A 19477-nucleotide genomic window follows, 5' to 3' on the forward strand; every position below is an offset into this window, starting at 1 on the left:
CCATTAGTTCCTGCCGAGGCAGCAGCTACTCTTCCTGGGGTTTATTATGGATCCCCATTAGTTCCTGCCAAGGCAGCAGCTACTCTTCCTGGGGTTTATTATGGATCCCCATTAGTTCCTGCCATGGCAGCAGCTACTCTTCCTGGGGTTTATTATGGATCCCCATTAGTTCCTGCCAAGGCAGCAGCTACTCTTCCTGGGGTTTATTATGGATCCCCATTAGTTCCTGCCAAGGCAGCAGCTACTCTTCCTGGGGTTTATTATGGATCCCCATTAGTTCCTGCCATGGCAGCAGCTACTCTTCCTGGGGTTTATTATGGATCCCCATTAGTTCCTGCCAAGGCAGCAGCTACTCTTCCTGGGGTTTATTATGGATCCCCATTAGTTCCTGCCATGGCAGCAGCTACTCTTCCTGGGGTTTATTATGGATCCCCATTAGTTCCTGCCAAGGCAGCAGCTACTCTTCCTGGGGTTTATTATGGATCCCCATTAGTTCCAGCCATGACAGCAGCTACTCTTCCTGGGGTTTATTATGGATCCCCATTAGTTCCTGCCAAGGCAGCAGCTACTCTTCCTGGGGTTTATTATGGATCCCCATTAGTTCCTGCCAAGGCAGCAGCTACTCTTCCTGGGGTTTATTATGGAGCCCCATTAGTTCCAGCCATGACAGCAGCTACTCTTCCTGGGGTTTATTATGGATCCCCATTCGTTCCTGCCATGGCAGCAGCTACTCTTCCTGGGGTTTATTATGGAGCCCCATTAGTTCCAGCCATGACAGCAGCTACTCTTCCTGGGGTTTATTATGGATCCCCATTCGTTCCTGCCATGGCAGCAGATACTCTTCCTGGGGTTTATAATGGATCCCCATTAGTTCCTGCCAAGGCAGCAGCTACTCTTCCTGGGGTTTATTATGGATCCCCATTAGTTCCTGCCAAGGCAGCAGCTACTCTTCCTGGGGTTTATTATGGAGCCCCATTAGTTCCAGCCATGACAGCAGCTACTCTTCCTTGGGTTTATTATGGAGCCCCATTAGTTCCTGCCAAGGCAGCAGCTACTCTTCCTGGGGTTTATTATGGATCCCCATTAGTTCCTGCCAAGGCAGCAGCTACTCTTCCTGGGGTTTATTATGGAGCCCCATTAGTTACTGCCAAGGCAGCAGCTACTCTTCCTGGGGTTTATTATGGATCCCCATTAGTTCCTGCCGAGGCAGCAGCTACTCTTCCTGGGGTTTATTATGGATCCCCATTAGTTCCTGCCGAGGCAGCAAGTACTCTTCCTGGGGTTTATTATGGATCCCCATTAGTTCCTGCCGAGGCAGCAGCTACTCTTCCTGGGGTTTATTATGGATCCCCATTAGTTCCTGCCAAGGCAGCAGCTACTCTTCCTGGGGTTTATTATGGATCCCCATTAGTTCCTGCCAAGGCAGCAGCTACTCTTCCTGGGGTTTATTATGGATCCCCATTAGTTCCTGCCAAGGCAGCAGCTACTCTTCCTGGGGTTTATTATGGATCCCCATTAGTTCCTGCCAAGGCAGCAGCTACTCTTCCTGGGGTTTATTATGGATCCCCATTAGTTCCTGCCAAGGCAGCAGCTACTCTTCCTGGGGTTTATTATGGATCCCCATTAGTTTCTGCCTAGGCAGCAGCTACTCTTCCTGGGGTTTATTATGGATCCCCATTAGTTCCTGCCGAGGCAGCAGCTACTCTTCCTGGGGTTTATTATGGATCCCCATTAGTTCCTGCCGAGGCAGCAGCTACTCTTCCTGGGGTTTATTATGGATCCCCATTAGTTCTTGCCGAGGCAGCAGCTACTCTTCCTGGGGTTTATTATGGATCCCCATTAGTTCCTGCCGAGGCAGCAGCTACTCTTCCTGGGGTTTATTATGGATCCCCATTAGTTCCTGCCGAGGCAGCAAGTACTCTTCCTGGGGTTTATTATGGATCCCCATTAGTTCCTGCCGAGGCAGCAGCTACTCTTCCTGGGGTTTATTATGGATCCCCATTAGTTCCTGCCGAGGCAGCAGCTACTCTTCCTGGGGTTTATTATGGATCCCCATTAGTTCCTGCCGAGGCAGCAGCTACTCTTCCTGGGGTTTATTATGGATCCCCAGTAGTTCCTGCCAAGGCAGCAGCTACTCTTCCTGGGGTTTATTATGGATCCCCATTAGTTCCTGCCAAGGCAGCAGCTACTCTTCCTGGGGTTTATGATGGATCCCCATTAGTTCCTGCCAAGGCAGCAGCTACTCTTCCTGGGGTTTATTATGGATCCCCATTAGTTCCAGCCAAGGCAGCAGCTACTCTTCCTGGGGTTTATTATGGATCCCCATTAGTTCCTGCCAAGGCAGCAGCTACTCTTCCTGGGGTTTATTATGGATCCCCATTAGTTCCTGCCATGGCAGCAGCTACTCTTCCTGGGGTTTATTATGGATCCCCATTAGTTCCTGCCAAGGCAGCAGCTACTCTTCCTGGGGTTTATTATGGATCCCCATTAGTTCCTGCCAAGGCAGCAGCTACTCTTCCTGGGGTTTATTATGGATCCCCATTAGTTCCTGCCATGGCAGCAGCTACTCTTCCTGGGGTTTATTATGGATCCCCATTAGTTCCTGCCAAGGCAGCAGCTACTCTTCCTGGGGTTTATTATGGATCCCCATTAGTTCCTGCCAAGGCAGCAGCTACTCTTCCTGGGGTTTATTATGGATCCCCATTAGTTCCAGCCATGACAGCAGCTACTCTTCCTGGGGTTTATTATGGATCCCCATTAGTTCCTGCCAAGGCAGCAGCTACTCTTCCTGTGGTTTATTATGGATCCCCATTAGTTCCTGCCAAGGCAGCAGCTACTCTTCCTGGGGTTTATTATGGATCCCCATTAGTTCCTGCCAAGGCAGCAGCTACTCTTCCTGGGGTTTATTATGGATCCCCATTAGTTCCTGCCAAGGCAGCAGCTACTCTTCCTGGGGTTTATTATGGAGCCCCATTAGTTCCAGCCATGACAGCAGCTACTCTTCCTGGGGTTTATTATGGATCCCCATTCGTTCCTGCCATGGCAGCAGATACTCTTCCTGGGGTTTATTATGGATCCCCATTAGTTCCTGCCAAGGCAGCAGCTACTCTTCCTGGGGTTTATTATGGATCCCCATTAGTTCCTGCCAAGGCAGCAGCTACTCTTCCTGGGGTTTATTATGGAGCCCCATTAGTTCCAGCCATGACAGCAGCTACTCTTCCTGGGGTTTATTATGGAGCCCCATTAGTTCCTGCCAAGGCAGCAGCTACTCTTCCTGGGGTTTATTATGGATCCCCATTAGTTCCTGCCAAGGCAGCAGCTACTCTTCCTGGGGTTTATTATGGAGCCCCATTAGTTCCTGCCAAGGCAGCAGCTACTCTTCCTGGGGTTTATTATGGATCCCCATTAGTTCCTGCCAAGGCAGCAGCTACTCTTCCTGGGGTCCAGCAAAATTAAGGCAGTTATACATTTTAAAAACATTACAATACATTCATAACAGATTTCACAACATATTAAGTGTGTGCCCTCAGGCCACTACTACCACATATCTATAACAAAAAATCCATGTGTACGTGTGTGTATAGTGCGTATGTTATTGTGTGTTTGTGTTGCTTCACAGTCCCCGCTGTTCCATAAGGTGTATTTTTATCAGTTTTTTAAATCTGATTTTACTGCTTGCATCAGTTACCTGATGTGGAATAGAGTTCCATGTAGTCATGGCTCTATGTAGTACTGTGCGCCTCCCATAGTCTGTTCTGGACTTGGGGACTGTGAAGAGACCTCTGGTGGCATGTCTTGTGGGGTATGCATGGGTGTCTGAGCTGTGTGCTAGTAGTTTAAACAGACAGCTTGATGCATTCAACATATCAATACTTCTCACAAATACAAGTAGTGATGAAGTCAATCTCTCCTCTACTTTGAGCCAGGAGAGATAGACATGCATATTATTAATGTTAGCTCTCTGTGTACATTTAAGGGCCAGCCGTGCTGCTTTATTCTGTAGGACTTGTTTTGTCAAAGAATGCAGAGCAGCACTTTATTATAGACAGACTTCTCCCTATCTTAGCTACTGTTGTATCAATATGTTTTGACCATGACAGTTTACAATCCAGGGTTACTCAAAGCAGTTTAGTCACCTCAACTTGCTCAATTTCCACATTATTCATTACAATATTTATTTGAGGTTTAGTGAATGATATGTCCCAAATGTAATGCTTTTAGTTTTATAAATATTTAGGACTAACTTATTTCTTGCCACCTATTCTGAAACTGACTGCAGCTCTTTGTTAAGTGTGCTGTCATTTCAGTCGCTGTAGTAGCTGACATGTATAGTGTTGAGTCATCCGCATACATAGACACACTGGCTTCACCTCCCGAGTGTTGCAGTGATTTACATTTACGTCATTTAGCAGACGCTCTTATCCAGAGCGACTTACAGTTAGTGAGTGCATACATTTTCATACTGGCCCCCCTGGCCCCCTGTGGGAATTGAACCCACAACCCTGGCGTTGCAAGCGCCATGCTCTACCAACTGAGCTACACTGGGATTTCACTTGCTGTAGTAGCTGACGTGTATAGTGTTGAGTCATCAGCATACATAGACACACAGTCTTTACTCAGAGCCAGTGGCAGGTCATTAGTAAAGATTGAAAAAAGTAAGGGGCCTAGACAGCTGCCCTGGGGAATTCCTGATTCTACCTGGATTATGTTGGAGAGGCTTCCATTATTGAACACCCTCTGTGTTCTGTTCAACAATATAGCGGGGGTGTAAAGCCATAACACATACGTTTCCAGCAGCAGATTATGATCGATAATGTCAAAAGCTGCACTGAAGTCTAACAAAATAGCTCCCACAATCTTTTTATCATCCATTTCTCTCAGCCAATCATCAGTCATTTGTGTTAATAATAATAATAATAATATGCCATTTAGCAGACACTTTTATCCAAAGCGACTTAAAGTCATGTGCGCATAAATTTTTACGTATGGGTGGTCCCAGGGATCGAACCCACTACTATTTACATTTACATTTTCGTCATTTAGCAGACGCTCTTATCCAGAGCGACTTACAAATTGGTGCATTCACCTTATGATAGCCAGTGGGACAACCACTTTACAATATATATATATAATTTATTTTTTTGGGGGTGGGGTAAGGGGGGGTGAAGGATTACTTTATCCTATCCCAGGTATTCCTTAAAGAGGTGGCGTTACAAGCGCCATGCTCTACCAATTGAGCTACAGAGTTAAGTGCTGTGTTTGTTGAATGTCCTTCCCTATAAGTGTGCTGAAAGTCTGTTTTCAATTTATTTACTGTAAAATAGCATTGTGTCTGGTAAAACAAATTGTTTTCAAAATGTTTACTAGTGGTTGGTAACAGTGATTAGTCTGCTGTTTGAGCCAGTAAAGGGGGCTTTACTATTATTGGGTAGCGGAATGACATTTCCTTCCCTCCAGGCCTGAGGGGGCACACTTTCCTGGAGGCTTAGATAAAGAGATGGCAAATAGGAGTGGCAATATCGTCTGCTATCATCTTCAGTAATTTTCCGTCCAAGCTGTCAGACCCACGTGGCTTGTCATTGTTGATAGACAATAATATTTAATATATATAATATAATATATAATATACAACAATCATTTTTTCACCTCTTCCACACTCACTTTACGGAATTCAGAATTACAATGCTTGTCTTTCATAATTTGGTCAGTTATGCATGGATTAGTTGTTGTCATGCCTAAATCTTGCCAATGTGATGAATGAGCCATCTGATTCAATGAAGGATGGAGCCGACTTCGCCTTTTTGCCCAAGATTTAATTTAAGGTGCTCCAAAGCCTTTTACTATCATTATTTATATAATAGTGGAGTTTCTTCTTCTTTTTATTTAGTTTAGTCGCATGATTTCTCAATTTGCAGTACGTTGGACGATCAGCTGTGCAGCCATTCCTTTCCCTCATTCCTCTCAACCAAACCATTTTTAAATTCCTCATCAATGCTTATTAGTAACTGCAATAAGCAATTTCATAAATGTGTCCAGTGCATCGTCTTGTTGCTCCTCATTACACACCACAGACCTCATTACACACCACAGACCAGCTAATATACTCCACATCTTCAACATATGAATCACTACAAAACTTATTGTATGACCTCTTATACACGATTATATACTTGCTGTTTGGGGTTTTAGGCTGGGTTTCTGTATAAGCATTTTGTGACATCTGCTGATGTAAAAAGGGCTTTATAAATAAATGTTATTTGATATATTAGGCCCAGCCTTTAGAACTTTGGTTTTCCTAGATATGGCTATTACATCTGATGGATGTGGATACTGCTTGCCGGACTCATCCCTTGAGATTATTGAGCGAAGGTTACCCCTGCTTCAGGCCTATTACCGGTCCCGACCCGCTGATACCAATCACGCTGGATTCACACTCGGCAGCCGACAGAAACCTTTATTAAAAACCACTCAGCGAGACGTCTTGTAGTTCTGTACTCTCTGGGGCCTTTCAGAACAGGTGTATATATACTGAGATCATGTGAACCTTAGATTGCACACAGGTGGACCTTATATAACTAATTATGTTACTTCTGAAGGTAATTGGTTGCACCAGATCTTATTTAGGGGCTTCATAGCAAAGGGGGTGAATAGATACAGGTGAAGTCGGAAGTTTACATAAACTTAGGTTGGAGTCATTAAAACTTGTTTTTCAACCACTCCACACATTTCTTGTTAACAAACTATAGTTTTGGCAAGTCGGTTAGGAAAATGTAATTTTTCCAACAATTGTTTACAGACAGATTATTTCACTTATAATTCACTGTATCACAATTCCAGTGGGTCAGAAGTTTACATACACTAAGTTGACTGTGCCTTTAAACAGCTTGGAAAATGATGTCATGGCTTTAGAAGCTTCTGATAGGCTAATTGACATCATTTGAGTCAATTGGAGGTGTACCTGTGGATGTATTTCAAGGCCTACCTTCAAACTCAGTGCCTCTTTGCTTGACATCAATGGAAAATCAAAAGAAATCAGAAACATAATTGTAGACCTCCACAAGTCTGGTTCATCCTTGGGAGCAATTTCCAAACGCCTGAAGGTACCACGTTCATCTGTACAAACAATAGTACGCAAGTATAAACACCATGGGACCACGCAGCCATCATACCGCTCAGGAAGGAGACGCGTTCTGTCTCCTAGAGATGAACGTACTTTGGTGCAAAAAGTGCAAATCAATCCCAGAACAACAGCAAAGGACTTTGAAGATGCTGGAGGAAACAGGTACAAAAGTATCTACATCCACAGTAAAACGAGTCCTATATCGACATAACCTGAAAGGCCGCTCAGCAAGGAAGAAGCCATTGCTCCAAAACTGCCATAAAAAAGCCAGACTACGGTTTGCAACTGCACATGGAGAATAAGATCGTATTTTTTTTGGAGAAATGTCCTCTGGTCTGATGAAACAAAAATAGAACTGTTTGGCCATAATGACCATCGTTATGTTTGGAGGAAAAAGGGGAAGGCTTGCAAGCCGAAAGAACACCAATCCCAACAGTTAAGCACGGGGGTGGCAGCATCATGCTGTGGGGGTGCTTTGCTGCAGGAGGGACTGGTGCACTTCACAAAATAGATGGCATCATGAGGAAGGAAAATATGTGGATATATTGAAGCAACATCTCAAGACATCAAATCAAATCAAATCAAATTTTATTGATCACATGCGCCGAATACAACAGGTGCAGACATTACAGTGAAATGCTTACTTACAGCCCTTAACCAACAGTGCATTTATTTTTAAAAATAAAACAACAACAAAAAAAGTGTTGAGAAAAAAAGAGCAGAAGTAAAATAAAGTAACAGTAGGGAGGCTATATATACAGGGGGGTACCGTTGCAGAGTCAATGTGCGGGGGCACCGGCTAGTTGAGGTAGTTGAGGTAATATGTACATGTGGGTAGAGTTAAAGTGACTATGCATAAATAATTAACAGAGTAGCAGCAGCGTAAAAAGGATGGGGTGGGGGGGCAGTGCAAATAGTCCGGGTAGCCATGATTAGCTGTTCAGGAGTCTTATGGCTTGGGGGTAGAAGCTGTTGAGAAGTCTTTTGGACCTAGACTTGGCACTCCGGTACCGCTTGCCGTGCGGTGGCAGAGAGAACAGTCTATGACTAGGGTGGCTGGAGTCTTTGACAATTTTGAGGGCCTTCCTCTGACACCGCCTGGTATAGAGGTCCTGGATGGCAGGGAGCTTGGCCCCAGTGATGTACTGGGCCGTACGCACTACCCTCAGTCAGGAAGTTAAAGCTTGGTCGCAAATGGGTCTTCCAAATGGACAATGACCCCAAGCATACTTCTAAAGTTGTGGCAAAATGGCTTAAGGACAACGAAGTCAAGGTATTGGAGTGGCCATCACAAAGCCCTGACCTCAACCCTATAGAACATTTGTGGGGAGAACTGAAAAAGCATGTGCAAGCAAGGAGGCCTACAAACCTGACTCAGTTACACCAGCTCTGTCAGATGGAATGGGCCAAAATTCACCCAACTTATTGTGGGAAGCTTGTGGAAGGCTACCCGAAATGTTTGACCCAAGTTAAACAATTTAAAGGCAATGCTACCAAATACTAATTGAGTGTATGTAAACTTCTGACCCACTGGGAATGTGATGAAAGAAAGAAAAGCTGAAATAAATCATTCTCTCTACTATTATTCTGACATTTCACATTCTTAAAATAAAGTGGTGATCCTAACTGACCTAAGACAGGGAATTTGTACTAGGATTAAAGGTCAGGTACTTGGCTAAGGTGTCTGTAAACTTCCGCCTTCATCTGTACATACCGTACAGTACTTGAGGTAAGTTGAGGTAATTGAGGTATGTAAATACCTCAATTACCTTGACTAACCTCGACTTCAACTGTATAAAACGGCAATTCGATACTTTCTCAGCTCGGCAACTGTTATCATTGAATATCATTGAATAAATATTAGTTTTACGAGTGTTACAAACCCTTCAGCGTAATGGTAAAGGTGTAGCCTAACATCCTAAGACATTTCTATACCCCAAGAAATGTCCCCATGGGGAAATCCACTGCCTTTTTTTATTCAAGCAAAGCCCTTTATAATAAGTCTACTATCCCCAAAATATCCTGACTCCCAACCTAGAGGAAACCCAACCCTGTTCCTCCTAAAAACAAAATATGTCCCTGCCCCTGTGGGTAAAGAACAGAGGTTTACCTCTAACTGATGTCTTAGAAGATTTCAGAAGAAGTAACAGACTTCAACCCCAACAACAGAAGAAGTAACAGACTTCAACCCCAACAACAGAAGAAGTAACAGACTTCAACCCCAACAACAGAAGAAGTAACAGACTTCAACCCCAACAACAGAAGAAGTAACAGACTTCAACCCCAACAACAGAAGAAGTAACAGACTTCAACCCCAACAACAGAAGAAGTAACAGACTTCAACCCCAACAACAGAAGAAGTAACAGACTTCAACCCCAACAACAGAAGAAGTAACAGACTTCAACCCCAACAACAGAAGAAGTAACAGACTTCAACCCCAACAACAGAAGAAGTAACAGACTTCAACCCCAACAACAGAAGAAGTAACAGACTTCAACCCCAACAACAGAAGAAGTAACAGACTTCAACCCCAACAACAGAAGAAGTAACAGACTTCAACCCCAACAACAGAAGAAGTAACAGACTTCAACCCCAACAACAGAAGAAGTAACAGACTTCAACCCCAACAACAGAAGAAGTAACAGACTTCAACCCCAACAACAGAAGAAGTAACAGACTTCAACCCCAACAACAGAAGAAGTAACATACTTCAACCCCAACAACAGAAGAAGTAACAGACTTCAACCCCAACAACAGAAGAAGTAACAGACTTCAACCCCAACAACAGAAGAAGTAACAGACTTCAACCCCAACAACAGAAGAAGTAACAGACTTCAACCCCAACAACAGAAGAAGTAACAGACTTCAACCCCAACAACAGAAGAAGTAACAGACTTCAACCCCAACAACAGAAGAAGTAACAGACTTCAACCCCAACAACAGAAGAAGTAACAGACTTCAACCCCAACAACAGAAGAAGTAACAGACTTCAACCCCAACAACAGAAGAACTAACAGACTTCAACCCCAACAACAGAAGAAGTAACAGACTTCAACCCCAACAACAGAAGAACTAACAGACTTCAACCCCAACAACAGAAGAAGTAACAGACTTCAACCCCAACAACAGAAGAAGTAACAGACTTCAACCCCAACAACAGAAGAAGTAACAGACTTCAACCCCAACAACAGAAGAAGTAACAGACTTCAACCCCAACAACAATGTTCCAAAAAAGTTGAACTAAAAAACAACAGTAGAGAAACCGCAAAAATAATAACCAAAAGCTACTCTAAGCAAAACAACCCTTAAACAATTACTGTATACTGTCATATTCACAACTCCTCCCTCAAAACCGGTTACATCTGGTCCATACTGGACTCCCCCTCCCCAAATCCTGAGTCCTTGTTGCTCAGGTCATCTTCCAGGGGTTGGTAGAAGTTCATGTTTCACTGCACTTCCCTCGGCCTCAGCCTCACGTTCTAGTAATTTCCCAGGCTCCACCTCCCAGGCTCTGCTGATGCTGGTGTTGAAGGCGAAGGTCCTGTTTTTCTTTCACGATGACTTCCTGCCTTTGTGTCCTCCTGCTCCCTCAGATCCAGAATCAGCAATTAAATCCAAACCCTGTGTCACCACATGCTTTAGAGCAGACTTCTTCAGCATTAGTAAAGATGTGATCAATACATGTGGATGATTTCATTCCTCTGCTGTTTATAAATACCCTGGTAGGTTGACAGATAACCTGAACCAGGTTGCAGCCACTGGTTACAGTTTGAAGCTTTTTCTTGGGTGGGCAGCGTGATGAAAGACAGTCAATATTTAGGTCACCCAGAAAACATGTTGATATCAAAATCAAATCAAATGTTATTTGTCACATACACTTGTTTAGCAGATGTTATAGCGGGTGTAGGGAAATGCTTGTGCTTCTAGCTCCGACAGTGCAGTAATATCTAACAATTTCACAACATATACATTTACATCATTTAGCAGACGCTCTTATCCAGACAACTTACAAATTGGTGCATTCAACTTATGATAGCCAGTGGGACAACCACCTTTTTTAAATTTATTTTTTATTATTATTATTTTTAATGGGAGGGGGGGTAGAAGGATTACTTTATACTATTCCAGGTATTCCTTAAAGAGGTAGGGTTTCAAATGTCTCCGGAAGGTGGTCAGTGACTCCGCTGTCCTGGCGTCGTGAGGGAGCTTGTTCCACCATTGGGGTGCCAGAGCAGCGAACAGTTTTGACTGGGCTGAGTGTGAACTGTGCTTCCGTAGAGGTAGGGGAGCTAGCAGGCCAGAGTTGGATGAACGTAGTGCCCTCGTTTGGGTGTAGGGTCTGATCAGAGCCTGAAGGTAAGGAGGTGCCGTTCCCCTCACAGCTCCGTAGGCAAGCACCATGGTCTTGTAGTAGATGCGAGCCTCAACTGGAAGCCAGTGGAGTGTGCGGAGGAGCGGGGTGACATGAGAGAACTTGGGAAGGCCGAATATACCCAATACACACAAAACTAGTAAGGAATGGGATTTAAGAATATATACATATATGGACAAGCAATGACAGAGCGGCATGGACTAAGATACAGTAGAATATTATAGAATAGAATGCAGTATATACATATGAGATAAGTAGTGCAAGATATGTAAACATTATTAAAGTGACTAGTGTTGCATTCCTTAAAGTGGCCAATGATTTCAATAGGCAGCAGCAGCAGCATCTAATGTGCTAGTGATGGTTATTTAACAGTCTGATGGCCTTGAGATAGAAGCTGTTTTTCATTCTCTCGGTCCCAGCTTTGACACACCTGTACTGACCTCGCCTTCTGGATGATAGCGGGGTGAACAGGCAGTGGCTCGGGTGGTTGATGTCCTTGATGATCTTTTTGGCCTTCCTGTGACATCGGGTGCTGTATGTGTCTTGGAGGGCGGGTAGTTTGCCCCCGGTAATGCGTTCGGCAGACCGCACCACCCTCTGGAGAGCCCTGCGGTTGCGGGCGGTGCAGTTGCCGTACCAGGCGGTGATACAGCCCGACAGGATGCTCTCAATTGTGCATCTGTAAAAGTTTGTGAGGGTTTTAGGTGCTAAGTCGAATTTCTTCGGCCTCCTGAGGTTGAAGAGGCTCTGTTGCGCCTTCTTCACCACACTGTCTGCGTGGGTGGACCATTTCAGTTTGTCGGCGATGTGTACGCCAAGGAACTTGAAGCTTTCCACCTTCTCCACTGCGGTCCCGTCGATGTGGATAGGGGGGTGCACCCTCTTCTGTTTCCTGAAGTCCACGATCATCTCCTTTGTTTTGTTGATGTTGAGTGAGAGGTTATTTACCTGGCACCACACTCCCAGAGCCCTCACCTCCTCCCTGTAGGCTGTCTCGTCATTGTTGGTAATCAAGCCTACTACTGTTGTGTCGTCTGCAAACTTGATGATTGAGTTGGAGGCGTGCTTGGCCACGCAGTCATGGGTGAACAGGAAGTACAGGAGGGGGCTGAGCACGCATACTTGTGGGGCCCTAGTGTTGAGGATCAGCGAAGTGGAGATGTTGTTTCCTACCTTCACCACCTGGGGGCAGCCCTTCAGGAAGTCCAGGACCCAGTTGCACAGGGCGGGGTTCAGACCCAGGGCCTCGAGCTTAATGATGAGCTTGGAGGGTACTATTGTGTTGAATGCTGAGCTATAGTCAATGAACAGCATTCTTACATAGGTATTCCTCTTGTCCAGATGGGATAGGGCAGTGTGCAGTGTGATGGCGATTGCATCGTCTGTGGATCTGTTGGGGCAGTAAGCAAAGTTGGTCTAGGGTGACAGGTAAGGTAGAGGTGATATGATCCTTGACTAGTCTCCCAAAGCACTTTATGATGACAGAGGTGAGTGCTACGGGGCGATAGTCATTTAGTTCAGTTACCTTTGCTTTCTTGGGTACAGGGACAATGGTGGCCATCTTGAAGCATGTGGGAACAGCAGACTGGGAAAGGGAGAGATTGAATATGTCCATAAACACACCAGCCAGCTGGTCTGCGCATGCTCTGAGGACGCGGCTAGGGATGCCGTCTGGGCCGGCAGCCTTGCAGGGGTTAACATGCTTAAACATCTTAATCACGTCGGCCATGGAGAAGGAGAGGCCACAGTCCTTGGTAGTGGGCCTCGTCAGTGGCACTGTGTTATCCTCAAAGCGGGCGAAGAAGGTGTTTAGCTTGTCTGGGAGCAAGATGTCATACTGATGTTTTGCCAGTTTAACTGCCTTGCGGAGTGAGTAGCTACACTGTTTTGTATTCTGCCATATTCCCAGTCACCTTACCATGGTTCAATGCGGTGGTTCGCGCTTTCAGATTTGCGCGAATGCTGCCGTCTATCCACGGTTTCTGGGTAGGTTTTAATAGTCACAGTGGGCACAACATCACATACATTATCAAGCATTTCACACATATTATCCAGATACTGACTGTTAGCTCTAGATAGCTGTCATTTGTGGTTGTCGTGACTTATGTTTCCGTTTTGTTTAACTTAGTGTCTCATACTAGGGCTTTTTGTTCTCTGTTCTCCCTCCCTCCCTCCCTCCCTACCTCCCTCCCTCCCTCCCTCCCAGGAGAGAAGCCGTATATCTGTGAGATCTGTGGGAAGAGTTTCACCAGTCGTCCCAACATGAAGCGTCACCGTCGGACCCATACGGGGGAGAAGCCGTACCCCTGCGAGGTGTGTGGTCAGAGGTTCCGTTTCTCCAACATGCTCAAGGCTCATAAGGAGAAGTGCATCCGGGTCAGCAACCCCATGGTAACCGACAGCAACGACCTCCTGGGTGTCAACCCCCCCTCCCCGACTGTTTCTGCGGACCCTGCTGCTATTGATCAGGTGGTGTTAGGGGCGATGCTCCCGGGGGCAACGCACCACCATGCCATGCCCCTCTCCCTCCCCCTGATCCACTCCCTGGGGGGGCTGCCCCACCCCCCCGCGCCACACCTCCCCCTCCTCCACCCCTCTTCTCTGGCAGGATGGGCTCCAACATCTAGCTAACGCACTCTGCTCCACTAACAGACCAGACCGCTAGTATCCATCTACTCTACAGCACTCTGCTAACAGACTGCTAGCATCCATCTACTCTACAGCACTATGCTAACAGACCGCTAGTATCCATCTACTCTACAGCACTCTGCTAACAGACTGCTAGCATCCATCTACTCTACAACACTATGCTAACAGACTGCTAGCATCCATCTACTCTACAGCACTATGCTAACAGACTGCTAGCATCCATCTACTCTACAACACTATGCTAACAGACTGCTAGCATCCATCTACTCTACAGCACTATGCTAACAGACTGCTAGCATCCATCTACTCTACAACACTATGCTAACAGACTGCTAGCATCCATCTACTCTACAACACTCTGCTAACAGACTGCTAGCATCCATCTACTCTACAACACTCTGCTAACAGACTGCTAGCATCCATCTACTCTACAACACTATGCTAACAGACTGCTAGCATCCATCTACTCTACAACACTATGCTAACAGACTGCTAGCATCCATCTACTCTACAACACTATGCTAACAGACTGCTAGCATCCATCTACTCTACAGCACTCTGCTAACAGACTGCTAGCAGCCATCTACTCTACAGCACTATGCTAACAGACTGCTAGCATCCATCTACTCTACAACACTATGCTAACAGACTGCTAGCATCCATCTACTCTACAACACTATGCTAACAGACTGCTAGCATCCATCTACTCTACAACACTATGCTAACAGACTGCTAGCATCCATCTACTCTACAACACTATGCTAACAGACTGCTAGCATCCATCTACTCTACAGCACTCTGCTAACAGACTGCTAGCAGCCATCTACTCTACAACACTATGCTAACAGACTGCTAGCATCCATCTACTCTACAACACTATGCTAACAGACTGCTAGCATCCATCTACTCTACAGCACTCTGCTAACAGACTGCTAGCAGCCATCTACTCTACAACACTATGCTAACAGACTGCTAGCATCCATCTACTCTACAACACTATGCTAACAGACTGCTAGCATCCATCTACTCTACAACACTCTGCTAACAGACTGCTAGCATCCATCTACTCTACAACACTATGCTAACAGACTGCTAGTATCCATCTACTCTACAGCACTCTGCTAACAGACTGCTAGTATCCATCTACTCTACAGCACTCTGCTAACAGACTGCTAGCAGCCATCTACTCTACAACACTCTGCTAACAGACTGCTAGCATCCAGTCAGCCAACACCCTGAACCCCCGGAAGTACTCAGACTATCTATGAGAGGAGGGGGATTCACAGGAGCGAAGCAAGACATGGATGGAAGGAGGATTCCTTCATAGAACTGCATCGCATCTTAACTTGGCCCTGGTCTCTGTGGATTCTGCAGACCAAGGCATCTTAACTTGGCCCTGGTCTCTGTGGATTCTGAAGACCAAGGCATCTTAACTTGGCCCTGGTCTCTGTGGATTCTGAAGACCAAGGCATCTTAACTTGGCCCTGGTCTCTGTGGATTCTGCAGACCAAGGCATCTTAACTTGGCCCTGGTCTCTGTGGATTCTGAAGACCAAGGCATCTTAACTTGGCCCTGGTCTCTGTGGATTCTGCAGTCTGAAGACGTGAAGAATCATACAGAGGCTTCTTGTGACATATGCAGTATAAACGCATACACCTACCATATGGGAATGTTATACTGTGTTGAATAGTTCACTTCTGCCCTGGTTGTTGAGAGTTCAGAGGGGCATGTAAAATGAGAACATCTGTTGTTGAATTGCTTTCATTCTGATTACCATAAAGCCACACCCCTTAATAAGACCCTGCTTGTAGCACAATGTAACATTGGTCAGATTAACCCCTCCTCAGATGAACTAGTTACTGGTCAGATTAACCCCTCCTCAGATGAACTAGTTACTGGTCAGATTAACCCCTCCTCAGACAAACTAGTTACTGGTCAGATTAACCCCTCCTCAGATGAACTAGTTACTGGTCAGATTAACCCCTCCTCAGACAAACTAGTTACTGGTCAGATTAACCCCTCCTCAGACAAACTAGTTACTGGTGAGATTAATTACATTAATAATAATAATTAATAACCCCTTCTCATATTATCTAGCTAGTTACTGGGTTGGCTCTGGGGCCTAAGCTCCTCCCTAGGTGGTCTGTATGGAATGAGTTCTCTACAGAAGGTTCTAGGTGTTCTGTAGGGAATTAGTTCTCTATAGAAGGTTTTAGGTGTTCTATGTGGAACGATTATTGTCTGACAGAAGGTTCTAGGTGTTCTGCGCGGAATGAGCTCTCTACAGAAGGTTCTAGGTGTTCTATGTGGAACGATTACTGTTTGACAGAAGGTTCTAGGTGTTCTGTGTGTAATGAGTTCACTACAGAAGGTTCTAGGTGGTCTGTGTGGAATGAGTTCTCAATAGAAGGTTCTATGCGGAACGATTTCTCTCTGACAAAAGGTTCTAGGTGTTCTGTGTGGAGTGAGTTCTCTACAGAAGGATCTATAGTGGGGAGAACAAGTATTTGATATACTGATTTTGCAGGATTTCCTACTTACAAAGCATGTAGAGGTCTGTAATTTTTATCATAGGTACACTTCAACTGTGAGAGACGGAATCTAAAACAAAAATCCAGAAAATCACATTGTATGATTTTTAAGTAATGAATTTGCATTTTATTGCATGACATAAGTATTTGATCACCTACCAACCAGTAAGAATTCCGGCTCTCACAGACCTGTTAGTTTTTCTTTAAGAAGCCCTCCTGTTCTCCACTCATTACCTGTATTAACTGCACCTGTTTGAACTCGTTACCTGTATAAAAGACACCTGTCCACACACTCAATCAAACAGACTCCAACCTCTCCACAATGGCCAAGACCAGAGAGCTGTGTAAGGACATCAGGGATACAATTGTAGACCTGCACAAGGCTGGGATGGGCTACAGGACAATAGGCAAGCAGCTTGGTGAGAAGGCAACAACTGTTGGCGCAATTATTAGAAAATGGAAGAAGTTCAAGATGACGGTCAATCACCCTCGGTCTGGGGCTCCATGCAAGATCTCACCTCGTGGGGCATCAATGATCATGAGGAAGGTGAGGGATCAGCCCAGAACTACACGGCAGGACCTGGTCAATGACCTGAAGAGAGCTGGGACCACAGTCTCAAAGAAAACCATTAGTAACACACTACGCCGTCATGGATTAAAATCCTACAGCGCACGCAAGGTCCCCCTGCTCAAGCCAGCGCATGTCCAGGCCCATCTGAAGTTTGCCAATGACCATCTGGATGATCCAGAGGAGGAATGGGAGAAGGTCATGTGGTCTGATGAGACAAAAATAGAGATTTTTGGTCTAAACTCCACTCGCCGTGTTTGGAGGAAGAAGAAGGATGAGTACAATCCCAAGAACACCATCCCAACCATGAAGCATGGAGGTGGAAACATCATTCTTTGGGGATGCTTTTCTGCAAAGGGGACAGGGCGACTGCACCGTATTGAGGGGAGGATGGATGGGGCCATGTATCGCGAGATCTTGGCCAACAACCTCCTTCCCTCAGTAAGAGCATTGAAGATGGGTCGTGGATGCGTCTTCCAGCATGACAACGACCCGAAACACACAGCCAGGGCAACTAAGGAGTGGCTCCGTAAGAAGCATCTCAAGTTCCTGGAGTGGCCTAGCCAATCTCCAGGCCTGAACCCAATAGAACATCTTTGGAGGGAGCTGAAAGTCCGTATTGCCCAGCGACAGCCCCGAAACCTGAAGGATCTGGAGAAGGTCTGTATGGAGGAGTGGGCCAAAATCCCTGCTGCAGTGTGTGCAAACCTGGTCAAGACCTACAGGAAACGTATGATCTCTGTAATTGCAAACAAAGGTTTCTGTACCAAATATTAAGTTCTGCTTTTCTGATGTATCAAATACTTATGTCATGCAATAAAATGCAAATGAATTACTTAAAAATCATACAATATGATTTTTCTGGATTTTTGTTTTAGATTCCATCACAGTTGAAGTGTACCTATGATAAAAAATTACAGACCTCTACATGCTTTGTAAGTAGGAAAACCTGCAAAATCGGCAGTGTATCAAATACTTGTTCTCCCCACTGTAGGTGTTCTATGTGGAACAATTTCTCTCTGACAGACGTTTCTAGGTGTTCTGTGTGGAATGAATTCTCTATGAAAGTGACCTCTCTGTCCTAATAGAGGGATGTGGTGCCAGACATCTCCTGCAGAGCCCTGTCTCTCCTCTCCTCCTCATCCTCTTCTCTCTCCTCTCCCTCCTCTCTCCTCCTCTCTCCTCTCCTCCTCTCCTCCCCTCCTCTCTCCTCTCTCCTCCTCTCCTCTCTCCTCTCTCCTCATCCTCCTCCCTCCTATCTCCTACTCTCTCCTCCTCCCTTCCTCTCTCCTCCCCTCCTCTCTTCTCCTCCCCTCCTCTCTCCTCATCCTCCTCTCCTCCTCTCCTCTCTCCTCCTCACAGTGAAGAGACTATATTAGCCAAGCCAACAGAACACAACAGACCAACAGGATATAATGAATAGCTTCCATCATTCTCTTAGCCACCTGTAGATGTAGCAAACTCTTCTTCTGATCTGTCTGTTAAAACACGTATCTGGCATCGCAATAACCAACTCCTGTGAGCTCACATGCTAGTGGTATTATTATAAAGCATTTAAAATCAATCCTGCATCTTATTTCTAACCTTAGTGATATATTTAAGATGTACTCTTTTTGTGTGTTAAATGTTAAAATTGTGACAGTTTGTGTAATTTGTGTGTGGCAACATTATACCATTATGTAAGGTGTTTTGGAAAGGTTATGACCAGCCAATCACATTGGAAAGGTTATGACCAGCCAGTCACATTGGAAAGGTTATGACCAGCCAATCACATTGGAAAGGTTATGACCAGCCAATCACATTGGAAAGGTTATGACCAGCCAGTCACATTGGAAAGGTTATGACCAGCCAATCACATTGGAAAGGTTATGACCAGCCAATCACATTGGAAAGGTTATGACCAGCCAATCACAGGAGAATGCAGTAAAGTGTGCGTGCGTGTATGTATGCAACTACCAGAGACGAATGAGTAAAGGTTGTGTAAAATAGTCAATCTGACCCTGAATAAATTAACAATCAGCCAATCAGCTCTTGAGATTCCCAAAGTAGGAAGTAGAGAAGTGGAGAGATATTTATCTGACTTCTCGTCTGTTGCTGATGTTCAGAAACCACAGTGGTCTAAAGTATTTAAGTAAAAACACTTTAAAGTACTACTTAAGTAGTTTTTTGGGGTATCTGTCCTTTACTTTAATATTTATATTTTTGACAACTTTTACTTTTACTCCACTACATTCCT

The 19477-nt window shown here is 45.1% G+C and overlaps 1 protein-coding gene across 1 annotated transcript in view; it reads left to right on the top strand.

Annotated features, from left to right (window-relative positions):
• The window catches only part of LOC311105618 (zinc finger and BTB domain-containing protein 47-like), a 121221-nt gene extending 104535 nt beyond the window's left edge, over nt 1–16686 (top strand). Inside the window, 2 exon segments of the mRNA XM_084147819.1 lie at nt 13700–14071; nt 14074–16686. Coding sequence (XP_084003945.1) covers nt 13700–14071; nt 14074–14120 — 419 coding nt within the window. The 3' untranslated portion in view covers nt 14121–16686.
• The last annotated feature ends 2791 nt before the right edge of the window (nt 16687–19477 follow it).

This window comes from Coregonus lavaretus, assembly GCF_964263955.1.
Source record: "Coregonus lavaretus genome assembly, chromosome: 2".
In the NCBI taxonomy this organism is placed as follows: Eukaryota; Metazoa; Chordata; class Actinopteri; order Salmoniformes; family Salmonidae; genus Coregonus; species Coregonus lavaretus.